Genomic DNA, 14,551 nt, shown 5'->3' on the forward strand with positions numbered 1-14,551 from the left:
CCCGAGCAGTAAATTTCAAGTGTGGCGAGCGTAGAAGAAAAAAAAGAAAGCAGTGTATTTTTATATACAATACAATTGTTTTTGCATTTTTTGTACATTTTTTACTGCAACGAGCATTTGTTGTAGATTAGCGATTTGTTTAGATTTAAAAAATTACTGTTAGCACTAACAAATTAAATGTCTTGATGACATGAGTAATATTTAATTTTTGTTTGCAGTTATTGTTGTTGGCAGTCATGCTGCCTATTTATTAATTTGAAATTTTCTTATCGATGAGATGAGTTTCTAAAATATTTGATATTTTACATTAGTGTGTTGCATGTAACACTTTCTAGCTACCTGCGGTTTAAGGACACTGGCGAAGATGCCAATATCGATCGGGAATTCAGCTAACTGCATTTATATTTTAGTATGCATTTTTTAAAGTTGTATTGGAAAGTTGACAAAAATTTGCAAGAATTTGCGCGTGCATTACAGAATTTTTTGTTTTTTTGTTTTGTTTTAGTTTTTGCGAATTTCATTTTCGAAAATGCATATTTTTGCGTTTTTAAGCGCAGTTGAGTAGCACATATAATTATAAATATAAAAAAGAATTCATATATTAGATTAAAAACATAAAAAATCGATAGACATAGGTTTTTGTTTTCTTTTTTTTTTGGAATGTTGTATGAAACTTTGGAAAAAAAGGAACGCAGAAAGGGAGTGAAGTCACTGAAATGTGATGAAATTGCAGTTATGAGTTGACTGAACATTTTTGGTTCTCTGCTTGTACTTTTCATGCCAAATAATGAGCACATGATTTGAAGAGTTGCAATTGAAATTTGTGCCTATTTGTCTTCGTTGAATTCACACTCAAGAGAGTGTCGTGGAGTTGCTGGGCATAGGTTATTGAGCGTGTAGATGTTATGTCTCTCATTAATGTGTTGTTGTTAGTAGCGCGCGTGGGTGCGTTTATTTATTAGCTAATTTTTTTACAATTAATACTTTCTCAAACGAACTCACCTTTTCACCACTCGAATAGAAAAAATACAAAAGTTTTACAATGTTACAATGCTCCAGTTTGCGCATAATTTGCAATTCACGATTCTGTAGAAAGAAAGAAATTAAAAACTTGTTAGACAAAAAAAATTTTAATATTTATTATCTGTGCAATATTTTTTTATTATTTATATTTATTAACAAACAAAAATATTCTTGAACAAAGTAAATCTTCAACATTTTAAGTATAAAGCAACCTTACAATTATTATATCAATCATCGCGGTAAACTTATAGAAACTGGCTTTAATGAAGACATTGACACTAACATTCCTTGTTTTTTTTTTTTTTTTTTTTTGTTATAATTCATCTTGTATTTTCATGTATTGAATTCGTTAAAGTTACTAACATAATTCATTAAAAACTACGATACTACATTATCCTTCAGCTTTATTATTACTTGAATTTTCATCATCCCTAAGCTCTTTTAAATTGGTGTTTAAAAAACCAACTGCCGCTCGAGGTTAGAAACTAAGCCATTTTCAATAATGCGTTATAAAACTATATTTGTAAGAGAAACTCAAGGCGCATACGACAAATAGAAAGCAACTCTTGGTGGAACACCTAGATTTTTTCTAAAATATGAAATTTGAAATTTTTATGAAACCAAATTTTTTTTTAATATTTTATGCATTTGAAATTTTATGAAAAAAAAAAAAATATTTTTTAATATTTTGTACATTTGAAATTTTTTTGATTTTTTTTATATTTTGTACATGAAATTTTTATGAGTTTTTTTGTACAAAATTTGAAATTTTTGTAAAATTATCTAGTTTTATATTTTGTACAAAGTTTAAAATTTTTGTAAAAATTTTCAATTTTTTGTCTTTTTTTTTGTACAAAGGTTACTGTTCTACCATATTTTTATAAAAAAATAAGAAAAATATACAAATTTTACTAGTTGTTGTTTTTGCGAATTTGTAGTGGTGAAATTATTTTTACCGCCATTTGTTTATCCATGAAAATGTTCTTCGATGAAAATGTCTTTCTTTCAAATCTATTTGCTCGCTTTCTTGTCAATTATTTCGATTTAAATTTTTTGCTCGTTTTTTTTAATACGCTTAAGATACGCACTTTTAACTTTTTTTTTTAATAAATACTCACCTTAAATCGCCTGTCTTGTAAAACTTTTTTGATAGCTACCAGCTCACCGGTATCGCACAATTTCGCTTGAAACACCACACCGAAACTGCCATTGCCGATCACCTTGGTATCTGTGTAGGAAACTTCTTGCACGCGATCCGTACCTTGACCAGGTGTGGCAACGACTGTTGTAATCTTGGAGCCATCTCTGCCTGAGTGGTTGAAAAAAGAAGATAAACATTTTGTTAAAAAAATTAAGTTACAAAATGGAATATGGAATATGAACGAATGAAATTTGCGAGAATTTTAAATAATGCAAGTTACTTATGTATATGTTAAGGTAAGGCAAAAGTTTCTGGAAGGTGGCGCAAAATTAATCACCCTAACGGAAAATTCATAATTTTTGTCTTTTTTTTAAATCATTTTTGTTTTTTTAGTAAAAAAAAGTTATTCAAAAACAAAAATGGATTATTAATTTGGCGCCTAAAGTAACACAAAAAATTCAGCAACTCGGTGACAATGTGGTTTAGTGAGATTGCACGAAAACGGCTTGTAAACCGTTTAAAATTTGGTTGGTAATTAAGCGAAGGCTTTGTCTTAAACTTAAGGGGGGGGTAACGTTAATTCATGGAAAAAAAGGCACATTTTTATGATGTCACAATTAAAATTTATTCGTCAAATCTTTTACTACATAAAACTATAGCATTTGAAGTATATTTTGTGAAATTTTCATGCAAAAATATTTAAAAATACGGCAATGGCAGAAATTATTCGGACGCATCTAAAAAAAAAAAGTAGTTTTGCGGTGCCCCTCATAACTCGGTGTTAAGGGGTTAGGTGGGTTTGAAAATTTCATCGATTTTTTTTTTGTCTTATTAAATAGTATAATATGTTTAAAATATTCTCCTACAATTTCAAATTGATCCGAGTAAAGTTCTACGAGATAGACCCTTCAGAAGTTCCGCCCATCAGGCCATGTCAGTGCAGCGTTTCGCAGGTATACGCGTTTATCTCAAAACTCGATTTTTTAAGTCGGTGGACACGATTTCTCGAAAAGTTATGAAGCGATTTTGTTCAAATTTTGCACACATCTTTGGAATAACATTATCAAGTTATTGAACGAAGGATTTTTTTTTATTTTTATTACAACTAATTTTTTCGAGCCAACACATGACGAAAATTTGACCAAAAAATGTGTTTTTTTGTTCAAAGTCTGTCAAAAATTCAAATTAAATTTTATTTTTTTTTTCCTTCGTCCAGTAACGAGATTTGTCCATGTACTAACGAAATATTTTTGGTTTTTTGATTTTAAATGAACCAATAATGAGTTATGCTGTCCACGGCAAGAGCATTTTTTTGTGAGACGTTAAGGGAGATGAGGTACCAACGGCTGAGTCTTCGGAATTTTTAAATAAAAATTTCACAAAATACTGTTTAAATATGTATCTTTGATATGCTGAATTGTTTAAATAAAATATATGATTGTATATATTTAAAAAAAAATAGTAAAAATACCCTTTTTTTGAACCTCTGTAACCCACCTAACCCCTTAAATCATCTGAAATCAAAAAACCAAAGTTATTTCGTTAGATAATCGTTTTCTCCGGGTAATGCCGAGAGCGTTTATTGAAATTAAAAATTTTTCGATTTTTGGGAACACGTTAAAGTCAAAAACACGATTTTCGCGTAAAAAATCGGTGAATTAGTTACCGTAAAAACCAAAAGTATCAACAAATTCGAAAAAAACTCTTCGGCGTTACCTTGTAAAACATCTACAGAAAAAGTGTTCAAAATTTCAAAAGGATCAGTGCAGTAGTTTCAAAGTTATGAGGGGCACCGACTTTGAAAACGTAAGTTGTGGGAAAAACGATTTAACGCTAACGCTAAACGCGGTTGAGCCAGGTAGGTAGCAACACTTACATGGCTGTATCTTTGTAAGTTTTGCTCCGATTCATCTAAAATTTTCGCAGAATATTCTTGAAAGGTTCTTCATTTAAAAAATCAAATAAAAAAAAATGCAAAAAAAAAAATTTAAAAACGTTACCCCCCCCCTTAAAAGTATATTACATATATTATATGACGTGGCCATGTGGACTTTTAAAAGTCGTCATATTTTTACATATAAATATTAGGAGCCATATTTTGAATAAAAATAGTGAAACCTGAAATAGATCAAATATCTACATCTTTTATTTTAAACCAACATCTGGGCGCGTCTTATGTTGACAATTAGTTGATATTAAATTTTTTAAAATAAAATACATTTTTTTTATAATATATATTATATATTATTTTTATTATATACTTTTTATATAAATGTTTTCATAAATTTTTTTATTTTTGTGTTTATAATTATTTTTTTGTTTATTTATTTTATTGTTAAAATTTTTTTTTATAATTTTTTTTTTTATTATTTTCTTTGGGTTGGTGTCGAAATTCTGTATGTACAAAATTCTAAAAACAAAATTCTGCTTTTTAAAATTCTGCTTTTTTAAAATTCTGCTTTTTTAAAATTCTGCTTTCTAAAATTCTGCTTTCAAAATTCTGTATTACAAAATTCTGTATTAAAATATAATGTTAGCAATGTTAAAGAGGTAATGTAATTATTTAATTTATTATTATTATTATTTTTTATTATTATTCGAGATATTAAATAAAAAATAATAATAATAATAATAATATTTTTTTCTTCAGTTTCGATAGAATCCACAGTATTTTTGCGTAGAACTTCTTTTCGCGTGGGCGACCTTCGGCCGCGCTTCAAAAAAATAACCCTCATCAGTCCAACTCCGGCTACGCAATCCACCGTATTTTTGCGTAGAACTCCTTTTCGCGTGGGCGACCTTCGGCCGCGCTTCAAAAAAATAACCCTCACCAGTCCAACTCCGGCTACGCAATCCACAGTATTTTTGCGTAGAATTCCTTTTCGCGTGGGCGACCTTCGGCCGTGCTTCAAAAAAATAACCCTCATCAGTCCAACTCCGGCTACGCAATCCACCGTATTTTTGCGTAGAACTCTTCTAAAAAAACGAACAGCTGCGAAGAATTATTAAGAAAAGAAATGAATTAAGTCACACTACATATTTAAAAAGAATTTCAAAAAATATTGTAATTGGCTAAACTAAAATATTGTTATCGCTTAAACATGTACCTCAAAATCACAAAATTTAAATAAAGCAGAATTTTTCGCATTAAACATGCAGAATTTTGAAAAAGCAGAATTTTAGAAAGCAGAATTTTAGAAAGCAGAATTTTAAAAAGCAGAATTTTAAAAACGCAGAATTTTTTTGCAATATACAGAATTTTGTCATCCAGAATTTTGTAATACAGAATAATGACACGCTCCCTTTTCTTTTTATTCCCTTTTTTATTATTATTTTTATTATCATATCATTTTTATTATTCCTTTTCTATCAAAATTTTTTATTATTTCTTTATTAATTTTTTTTCATTATTTTTTTATTCATTTTTCTTTTTATTAAAATAACTCGGCCGCTTGATTTTGCATATTATTATAAATCCCCTTAATCTTTGTTAGATTTCTATGTTACATGCCTACATTATAATTGAGCAACATGAAACCACACCTTAATAAACCACAAAATGTACGAAAATTCCATCACGCTATAGTCTGCTTTTCCCCAAAAAAGCTACCAACAAAAAGGTGATTTAAATAATGCATATCTGAAAATGTTGTTACTGGCGCTTATGCCATTTTAAAAGTAATCAAATTTCAGTTGAATTGAAATTAGTTCATCCATTTCCCTTCCATTTTTTACTCATTTATCAAACGTCAAAATCTGTAGAATTAACACTTGCATACTTCCACTTTTCCACATTCACATTCACATTCACACTTTCTATTCTAATACACTCGTTTTAAATTCAATTACCTATCGTCTCCCAGGCACCTTCCAATTTCTCTTTCGACGGGTCGATTTCTTTTGGAATAGAATTCGCTACACTGTGCTCAGGCCATAGGCCATTCAATTTACCAATTAGCTGTCGCATACCTTAAGCCACATTAAGGCAAGCGCAAAGTAGAGCAGAGCAGATGATGCGTTGAGTACATAGATAGAGAAGAGAAAAGAGCAAAATTGCGGGAGGGGAATAAAGAGTTGTTCATTGGTGCATATCGCTTAATTGTACAATAAATGATTTTTCAATAATTTCTTTTTTTTTTCTCCAATATTTATTCATGGTTTTACAAGCGAGCAGCGCAAAAATTATGGGCGTTTACGCCGCTTATCAGACATAATTACGTATATTTTTTATTTTCCCTGAACTAATTTGGTTGCCAAGTAGAAAATGGAACGTTGCTAAAAACAAAGTCATAAACAGATTTAATAATAGCCAAAGGAAAAAAAAATGCCAAAAAATAGAGAAAAAAGTCTTTCCTTTGTCGATTGCCTGCTAGCGAGCTAGCCAGCCTGAAAAGCTGACGCAGTAAATTCTCTACGATAGCCCTAAAAAAAATAAAATAAAATAATAAAGGTGTACTTGAGATTGTCGGGTGATGTTTTTACAGTTGTTTATAAATGTAATCAAACGCTTATCGCCAGGAATTCTTAAGATTGTCACTTTATGGTATATTTTTGGGCCTTTATGATTATTATTGCAGTATTAGTGTGACAGTAGGTGTGCGTGCATGCGTATATATTATAGTAAATCTCCGGAGATTAATATGCCTGATAAATGGACGCCGTTATGTGCCAAATAAACACTAATTGTATGAATTATCATTTGTTTACACTTTCAATGTAGAGTTGCATGCTATGAAGTAGCGAAAATCGACGCTACTGACTTGCTCCGACTTTATACGAGCCTTTGCCATATAGGCTTTATGAATTACATACACACATGTATGTATGTGTGTGTGCGTGCTGTTTTCTCGCTGTCACCGTCTTTTGAAGTGCTAACAATGAATTTATACTTTCTTCACCGATAAGTCACGCTGATAACGTCCAACAAGAAGCAAAGCAGTGCACTTATTTTGAAACAATGAAGAAATATAACTTTGAGCGGCTGAGAAAAAAGTAGGTGCAAAGACGTCGCGCGCCAATGTCAATAAAGCGCAGCTATGCGCGTTTTGTTTTTTTGATTAAGGTTGACGTTACGCGCGACTGTGAGCACTTGACAGTTGTCATTAGACAAAATAAAAACAAAATTACTAGTATGTGAGTGGGCGTTTGCCTCTGAACCCAATGACAGCTGTGTGCCAATCAAGTCACAATAAAAAATAAAAATAATGGCAAGTAGGAAGGGTTATTTTGCGACGCTTCCTCTTTTACGACGATGAAGAAAGCTATTTTTTATTGATTTATTTTTAATTTGACGTAGTTTTTTTCTTTTATGCTTCAACGCAGCTGTGACAGGTGTTGATAGCTGTTTTCTATTTTCTATTTTTTGTTTTTTGTTTCTGTTTATTCGCTGCATACTGCCTTTAGCTTTGACATTCAAACTTTCAATGTAAATACATAACTATGAGCGAAAAATTAAGCGCGCGGGGTTAATGTCAATGAAAATTTAATACGAGCACCTCAACTGCAAGAAAATTTAAGCAAACATGAGCACAGTTATAAAACAAAAAGAGCGCGCACAATGGCAGTTACAAAAAAAACTCTTAATACTGCGCAGAAAGGGCACTTCTATGAAGTAGTCACATACTCGGGCATAAAAGACGACTTTGTTGTTGCTTTAGCTTTTTCTTTTTTAGATTCAAACATGTTTATTTTAATTAAATTTGGCAAAGACACAACATGCTTCTCGTTGAAAGCGAAGGTTGTAGCTGTCACTTTTTTCTGTGCACCTGTCAAGGTAATGAAGAGTTGGGTGCCGAAGAGAGCGCGAGCAAAAGAACGCATGGGAAAAGTAATGAAAATAGCTTAGTAGAAATGAAACTCAAAGAAATGCTAATAAATGGATTAAAAAACATTAACAAAGGTTATATATATGAAGACCATATCTAAGGTGCTAAGGTGTTGGCGAATATCACTTTTGAGCAGCAAATTCAATCCATTTAACACAAGCAATGGTGGGTGTAGTTCATTTTTCTTGTCCACGGCATAAAGGTGCTAGGTTCCAACTCGTCTTAGTAGACAAGAAATTTGAAAAATTATAAATAGAAAATTTAGTAGCAGCTCAATGGCGCAATTCTGACATGAAAAGCAAAGTGACAAACTGCAAATAAGAGCAGCAGCTCTGACTAAACTTGCCATGGTTATGTATTTATATATATAAATATATAAATTGGAGTTTACACGCTTTTTGTGTGTTTGGCCGAGTTCCTCATATTTGTTGTGTGCGTCTTGATGTTGTTCCACAAATGGAGCGGCCTGCAGTTTTAAGCAGACTTCAAACGGCAGATGATTTTTTACGGGGAACTCTTTCACGACAGAAATACACTCGGAGATTTGCCATTGCCTGACGAGTGGCGACCGCTATTTGAAAAAACTTTGTCCATCGTTTTGCCATGGTTACGCAACAATATTATCTTTCATACAGAAAAATGCATAGATCGTAAGCAGCCTTGACGAGAAACAAGCAATCGGTCAACGAGTTCAATACAAGGAAATAAAACCTGATGGCATTTGACTTAAGTGAAGTAGCGGTAGTATCGAAAATCGATAACTAGCAATTGCGATGGGCTTACGTGGTGCGCATTGATTACAAGGTGTTCACACTTCTGCTAATTTAAATTTACTTGCCGAACGTACAATTATTGCAAATGTTGCACTTGAACTTTAGTGCATTAATAATTAAATTTACTGCATTTATTGCATTTAAAATATTCCTTACTTCTGTAGCTCCATACAATTTGAAACAAACTAGTTAATGCAGGACGTTAATCAATAAAAAAAATATTCACAAACTCGTTTTTAGCAGTTCATTTACTTTGCCGTCAGTCAATTAAGTGTAATTAATCATATTCAATTAAAGAGCTTTATAAAAAAAACAGAACAACAGAAATTGAAACCAGTATATGGAAGTTGTATGTCAGGGGCGTTGCGGGCGCATTTTGCTGCGCTGCAGCAACTCCTAAGCAAATACCTCACATACAGTTAGTTAAGGGCAAAACATTGTGTAATAAAATGTAATAAAAACAACTAAAGTAAAAATAAAATAAATAACAAAAGCTCACATTTTTTTTTCTTTCTTTTACTTATAAAAATTAAGTAAATATAAAATTGTTTGTAAATATATCCCAGAAAAAAAATATATCTGCTAGTTAGTACATATAACGGTAATGGCAAATAAGTAACCCTAACTCCAAAATTAAACAGTAATTTACAAACGTCAGAGAATATACAATTTCTAGCTTCGGTACAGCAGACAAATGCAAATAAGAACTTCTGTTAATGGCCATAAAAACTGACAAATGACGCAAGGTAGCGGCACTTGTGAATTAGCAAACAGCTAAATGGTTTATTAGCGCAAATAAGTTCCAGAAGTACGAGTAGATTAAAACAGTAAACATTGTCGATGATTTCAAGTCATTCAAAACTGCAGAATAAGTGTCAGAAAAAGCAAATAACAGTATGCAGAAAAAGAACAATACTTGCAGATATGGCTTAGCAAGTATTTATCGTCTGTCCGAGCTAAAATTAAATTAAATACAAGGTCGGCCTTATCAGACACATTTTAGTAAAATTTAATTTTGGATGACTGCTAATTTTTAGATCAAAAATAATTAGGCAAATAATAGGCCACTTCTTTTCGCGTTAGCAAGTGGCGAATAGACAAAGTCACTGCTATAAATGAACATATCAGGGCAACGCGAAAATAGAGCTGTCATAAATTACATTTGTTTGTAATAGTGAGTATTTTTTTCAACAGCTTAACATTTGTAACTAATTTGAGTAGCTTTGCTTCATTTATAATTTTGCAATTTAGCCCCAGATATCATTTTTTTTATTTACATTATATAGCAAATTTCATATAATTTTTTTTCAAGTTATTGTGCGTACGGGCGTATGGACAGACAGATATGGCTAAATTGCCTACTCTCCTCATTCTGAGCGAGCATTTAGTGCTGTTACAAGCAACCGTTATGTGAACTAAATTTTAATACCCTTGGGCACGAGTGCGCGAGTACAAAAGTACGGATAAGAACTGCGAATAAAGAAACGCCACTCTGAACTCCCAGTTATTGGCGCTGCTCACTCGCTTAACCTTCATTTTATTTTTAATTTATTATTATTTTTTTTGTTTTTGAGATTTTCACATATTACTTGGATCGTATTGTTTCGAATTGGTGCGCGTAAGTATGCGCGCACTTTTCACCCCACTACTGTTAGCTTTTGACAATGGCAGCGGCGGTGGCATGCGATCGCCACCGCTGCTGGAGGAGGAGCCACTGGTAGTAGTCGTTGTAGAAGTTGTTGTTGTATCGGAAGTTGTGGTTGTTGTGCCGGAACTATCACAAACTTTTTGTTTGTTGAGCAAATTCGCTTTGAGCGTCGCCGCTGCAATGGGCGGCTTCTTTGATTGTAAGTTAACGCTTGAAGCGTTCGCCGTTGCGTTTGTAAGCTTTGTTATAGGCGCGCCGGCGGAGTAAACGCGCTTCAAGCCGACGGAGCTTGTTTTATCACCTACGCCACCCTCAACGTCATCGTAGTCTGTATCGAAGGAGTGCGTTGTTGTAAGCGATGTAGTGGAATTGCGACGTTCGGTGTCCGTTTCACTAGTGGCATCGCTGCCATTTTTCTTTTTCTTACGCACGATTTTTATGATTTTACGCGGACGCCCCGTTTTGATCACTTTGAAGGCAGTCTTTAGGTAATCGCCGAAACGATTACGTTAACAAAGGGGAATTAAAAAAATATATATATTTTATAATGTAGCACAAAGTGTGCCTTTGGGGGCGTGAAAAGTTGAGTTGCGTTTTCCTACGGTTTTCCTTAACACTTATGCAGGTTTCCTTTGGAACTTGATGACTTTGTCATTGTTTAAATGCTTTTTGTGTAATGACACAATTTTTCTTTATTTTTCGTAACTTTTTCCCACTGTATGTACTTCACTTAGCAATTTGGTTTTGACCTAGTTTAATCGCCACTTCGAGCGGCCAAAAAGATACCAACACAGGGACGCGTCTGAGTACTTTATAAAAGAAAAGCGAAAAAATTGACCGTTGCAGCCACTTCACGTTCGAGTTAATTGCATTGGACGACCAGCGGAAACTACTGCAATGCTGCAATGGCAAATCACGGGGGACCCGCCGCGAGCCACAATAATTGCTTTCGCACGGCAGCTGATTCTTTGTAGAATTTTTTAGTTTTTTCTAGTTTTCTCTCAACCAACTTTTTATGTGTTTTTTTTCCTTTTCAATGCGCGCGGAATGACGTTTGAGTAGCGAGAAAAAAACGACGACGAGAAATTAAAGTTATGTGAACGATTAAAAAACGATATTCGATTGCCGCCAATAAAGCAACTGAGGAGACCAAAGATAGAGCAAACGATCACAGCGGCAGTGGCGGCTGTGACAGACAAACAATCGACGACGAATGCCACACGACGAATGCACTTCTTCATTTTTTCCTACAATTCCGAGTTCATTTCAATTGGCACCGCAAAAATTCATGCAACATAACAACTAAAAAGCAACCATTACGAACAACCATGCCCCCCTGCCTGCTCCCTTACCCTAACCCGGGTACCGCGTTGCAGCAGCGTTTCCACTATCGCGCGCTACTGATCACGATCACTAATAGCTATGAGCCAAAAAAAAAAAAATAAATAAATAAAAAAATGCAAATCAAAGGTAGACAAATTTCTGTTTGTGTTGGGTCGTATGAAAAATGCGCTTTGATTGCGGCGCGTAATTAAGAAAATTGTCGAAAATAATTTACGAGCAAAGAGCGAACACAGCGCTGCTGAATGCTTTTATAGGCAGCTAAACGCTTTCATCTTTGAGAAATATTATTAATTGTATTTGTATTAAAATATAAAAGGCAAATTTGCATACGAAGCATTCCCGATAAATTTAGTAAGAAAAATTTAAATGCCAAATATTGGTGGTTATTTTACGCATTGGATTTGCTACGGAGAAAGAAATGTTTTTTTGTTTTGTAAAATCTTTATTTGGGTACAAAAATCGCCTTCGATTAGAAAAGCTCATCGCTAACGTGATAAATGAGCACTCATTATTTTAATTTATTTTACATCAATTCATGCACCGCTGCATAAGTCAACGGAAAACTTATTCAAATCGTTTCGCTAAAATGCAAATATCATCCCAAAAACAAAACAAATATGAAAACCAAAACTCATTAAAAACGTTTAGTGAAGCACGAAGCGCGTAGTTCAGGTGGGTTAGCCGATATAGGCAGCACCGTAGCGCAATTAAATCGTAATAAATAAAAATAAATGACACAACAACAAAAATAGTGCACAAGAACCTTTAGTATTAATTAAGACATCAACAATCACACCAATGTCAATGCCTCGCAAATGTTGCCTTCAATGTGCAATCTAATGGGCGTCAGACAGCTGGCTGACAAGAAAATAATTGAAACACCATACCAAAGAAATAAATTTGCGAGAAAAGTATAACTAAAATATATTACAGATAAAGGCACGAATTAATAACCAAACCAAATAAACCTTGAGCATCACTGATCGCATAAGGAACGAACACTCGAGTTGGTCAGTGAACACATGTATAATACAGGGTGGGCCATATTGCGTTTGTTTTTTGAACCACCGATTTTTTTGAAAATGGTAACACAAATGACATGTTAAATGTGTTCATAATTTACTTAAAGGTTTGACATTTACGAAAAGGGATGCTATACGCTTGAACAAAATTGGGAAATATTCAAAACCTATTTCCAATGTGGTGAGTATTCTTCTTCTTCCGCGGTTACAGTAAATGGCGAGCGTTACCGTGACATGCTCAACGAGTTTTTGTTTCCAAAAATTGAAGAGGATGACATGGACGACATTTGGTTTCAACAGCACGGTGCAACTTGTCACACTGCCAAAGTTACACTCGAACTTTTGGCTACCGTTTTTGAAAACCGAAATTCCGATATCAATTGACCGCCTCGGAGCTGTTATTTAAGTCCGTTGGACTATTTTTTGTGGGGAGCCGATTGATGATTTAAAACACGAAATCGAAGTTGCCATTCATGAAATTGGAGCCCAAACAATCGAAAATGTGCTTAAAAATTGGGTTGATCGAATGGCCTACTGTAAAGCCAGTCGTGGCAGTCATTTGAACGATATTATTTTTCATTCATAAATGACAATGTTCAATCTTCAAAATAAAAAAAAAAAGTTTGAAAAACTATTGATTAGTTTTTTTTTATAACCGATTCAAAAAGCAAATTTTACATGGCCCACCCTATAACATCAGCAGATAACTTAATTAGAAGTCAATGTTATTTTATGTAATTCTCAATGTACGCCAACAAGCCGTAAGCCTTTGGCCAACAATATCCCTTAAAGGATGAAACATATGTTGATCTGAGGCATATTTGGCGAATCCTACAAAGAGCAGTGCAGTAAAGTACGTATTCCAAAGGGTTTAGGAAACTTGCTACAGAAGCTAGCGCTTCTAAACTGACCATAAAGTGAACTGCATAAGACCTCCGAATGATTGATGATGAAAATTAAAAGGAGAAAGGCGCCTGTGGAACTCGACTTCCAATGCTTCATAACCTCTAAAATACTAAGTAGATTCAATAATCACTAATCTTAAGCTCCTTAAGCTCACGCCCTAGTGTAAGTTAGAGCTACAATATATAATACATATACATTTTTTTTTCAGCGAAATATTATTTTCCACAACGCAATACCAATTAAAATAAATATGCAATAAATAGGCTGTATGCAAATTGAGTTAACCACAAGTAAAGTGTGACAATTAGAATGGAATCGATCTCACTAATAAAAAATACGCTAACGCATATAAGCACAATTACGTAGACACTTCAACAAATATATTGATAAACAAATTTTTAAGTAGTTACCACATTTTTACAAATTAAATTACCATAAAAATTTGGATTACAGTTTACCTTTCATGCCTGCTCGTATAACGTCAGAAATTTTGTCGATTTGCGTCAAAATTTTGATATGGAAATTTTCCTATCATTTTTCGAGCTACAATTAAGCAAATATTAGAATATGAGAAAACAACAAAAAACAAGAAAAAAAATTAAATAAAAAAATAAAAACAAAATAAATAATATAATAACAATAACATACAAATAAAAGCAGGAAATCGAAATCCAGCACCGATCGTAATCAGCACCTTCTAAATGTGAGGAGTCTTAAAAGGATTTTGAAATGGCAATTAGCGTTAATTACTTGACAGCCCACAAATAAAATCGTACTGTAATCTTTCAACTATTTGTTGTTGTTCCTGCTAGGTATTTAGTGGGCGGTTGGGTGATATTATGTGGCTTAAGTGGTAAAGATCACATGGG

At 33.2% G+C, this 14,551-nt stretch overlaps 1 protein-coding gene across 3 annotated transcripts in view; it reads right to left on the reverse strand.

The window, feature by feature from the left end:
* Nucleotides 1–14,551, reverse strand: part of LOC129239040 (protein kinase 3) — an 87,524-nt gene that overhangs the window by 13,497 nt on the left and 59,476 nt on the right. For all 3 annotated transcript variants that reach the window (XM_054874312.1, XM_054874311.1, XM_054874313.1), the window contains 2 exons: nucleotides 2,142–2,332; nucleotides 1,003–1,086 (listed from right to left, as the gene is read on the reverse strand). In XM_054874312.1, coding sequence (XP_054730287.1) covers nucleotides 1,003–1,086; nucleotides 2,142–2,332 — 275 coding nt within the window. The remainder of the gene's footprint in view (nucleotides 1–1,002; nucleotides 1,087–2,141; nucleotides 2,333–14,551) is intronic.

This window comes from Anastrepha obliqua, chromosome 2 (assembly GCF_027943255.1).
Source record: "Anastrepha obliqua isolate idAnaObli1 chromosome 2, idAnaObli1_1.0, whole genome shotgun sequence".
NCBI classification, from domain to species: Eukaryota; Metazoa; Arthropoda; class Insecta; order Diptera; family Tephritidae; genus Anastrepha; species Anastrepha obliqua.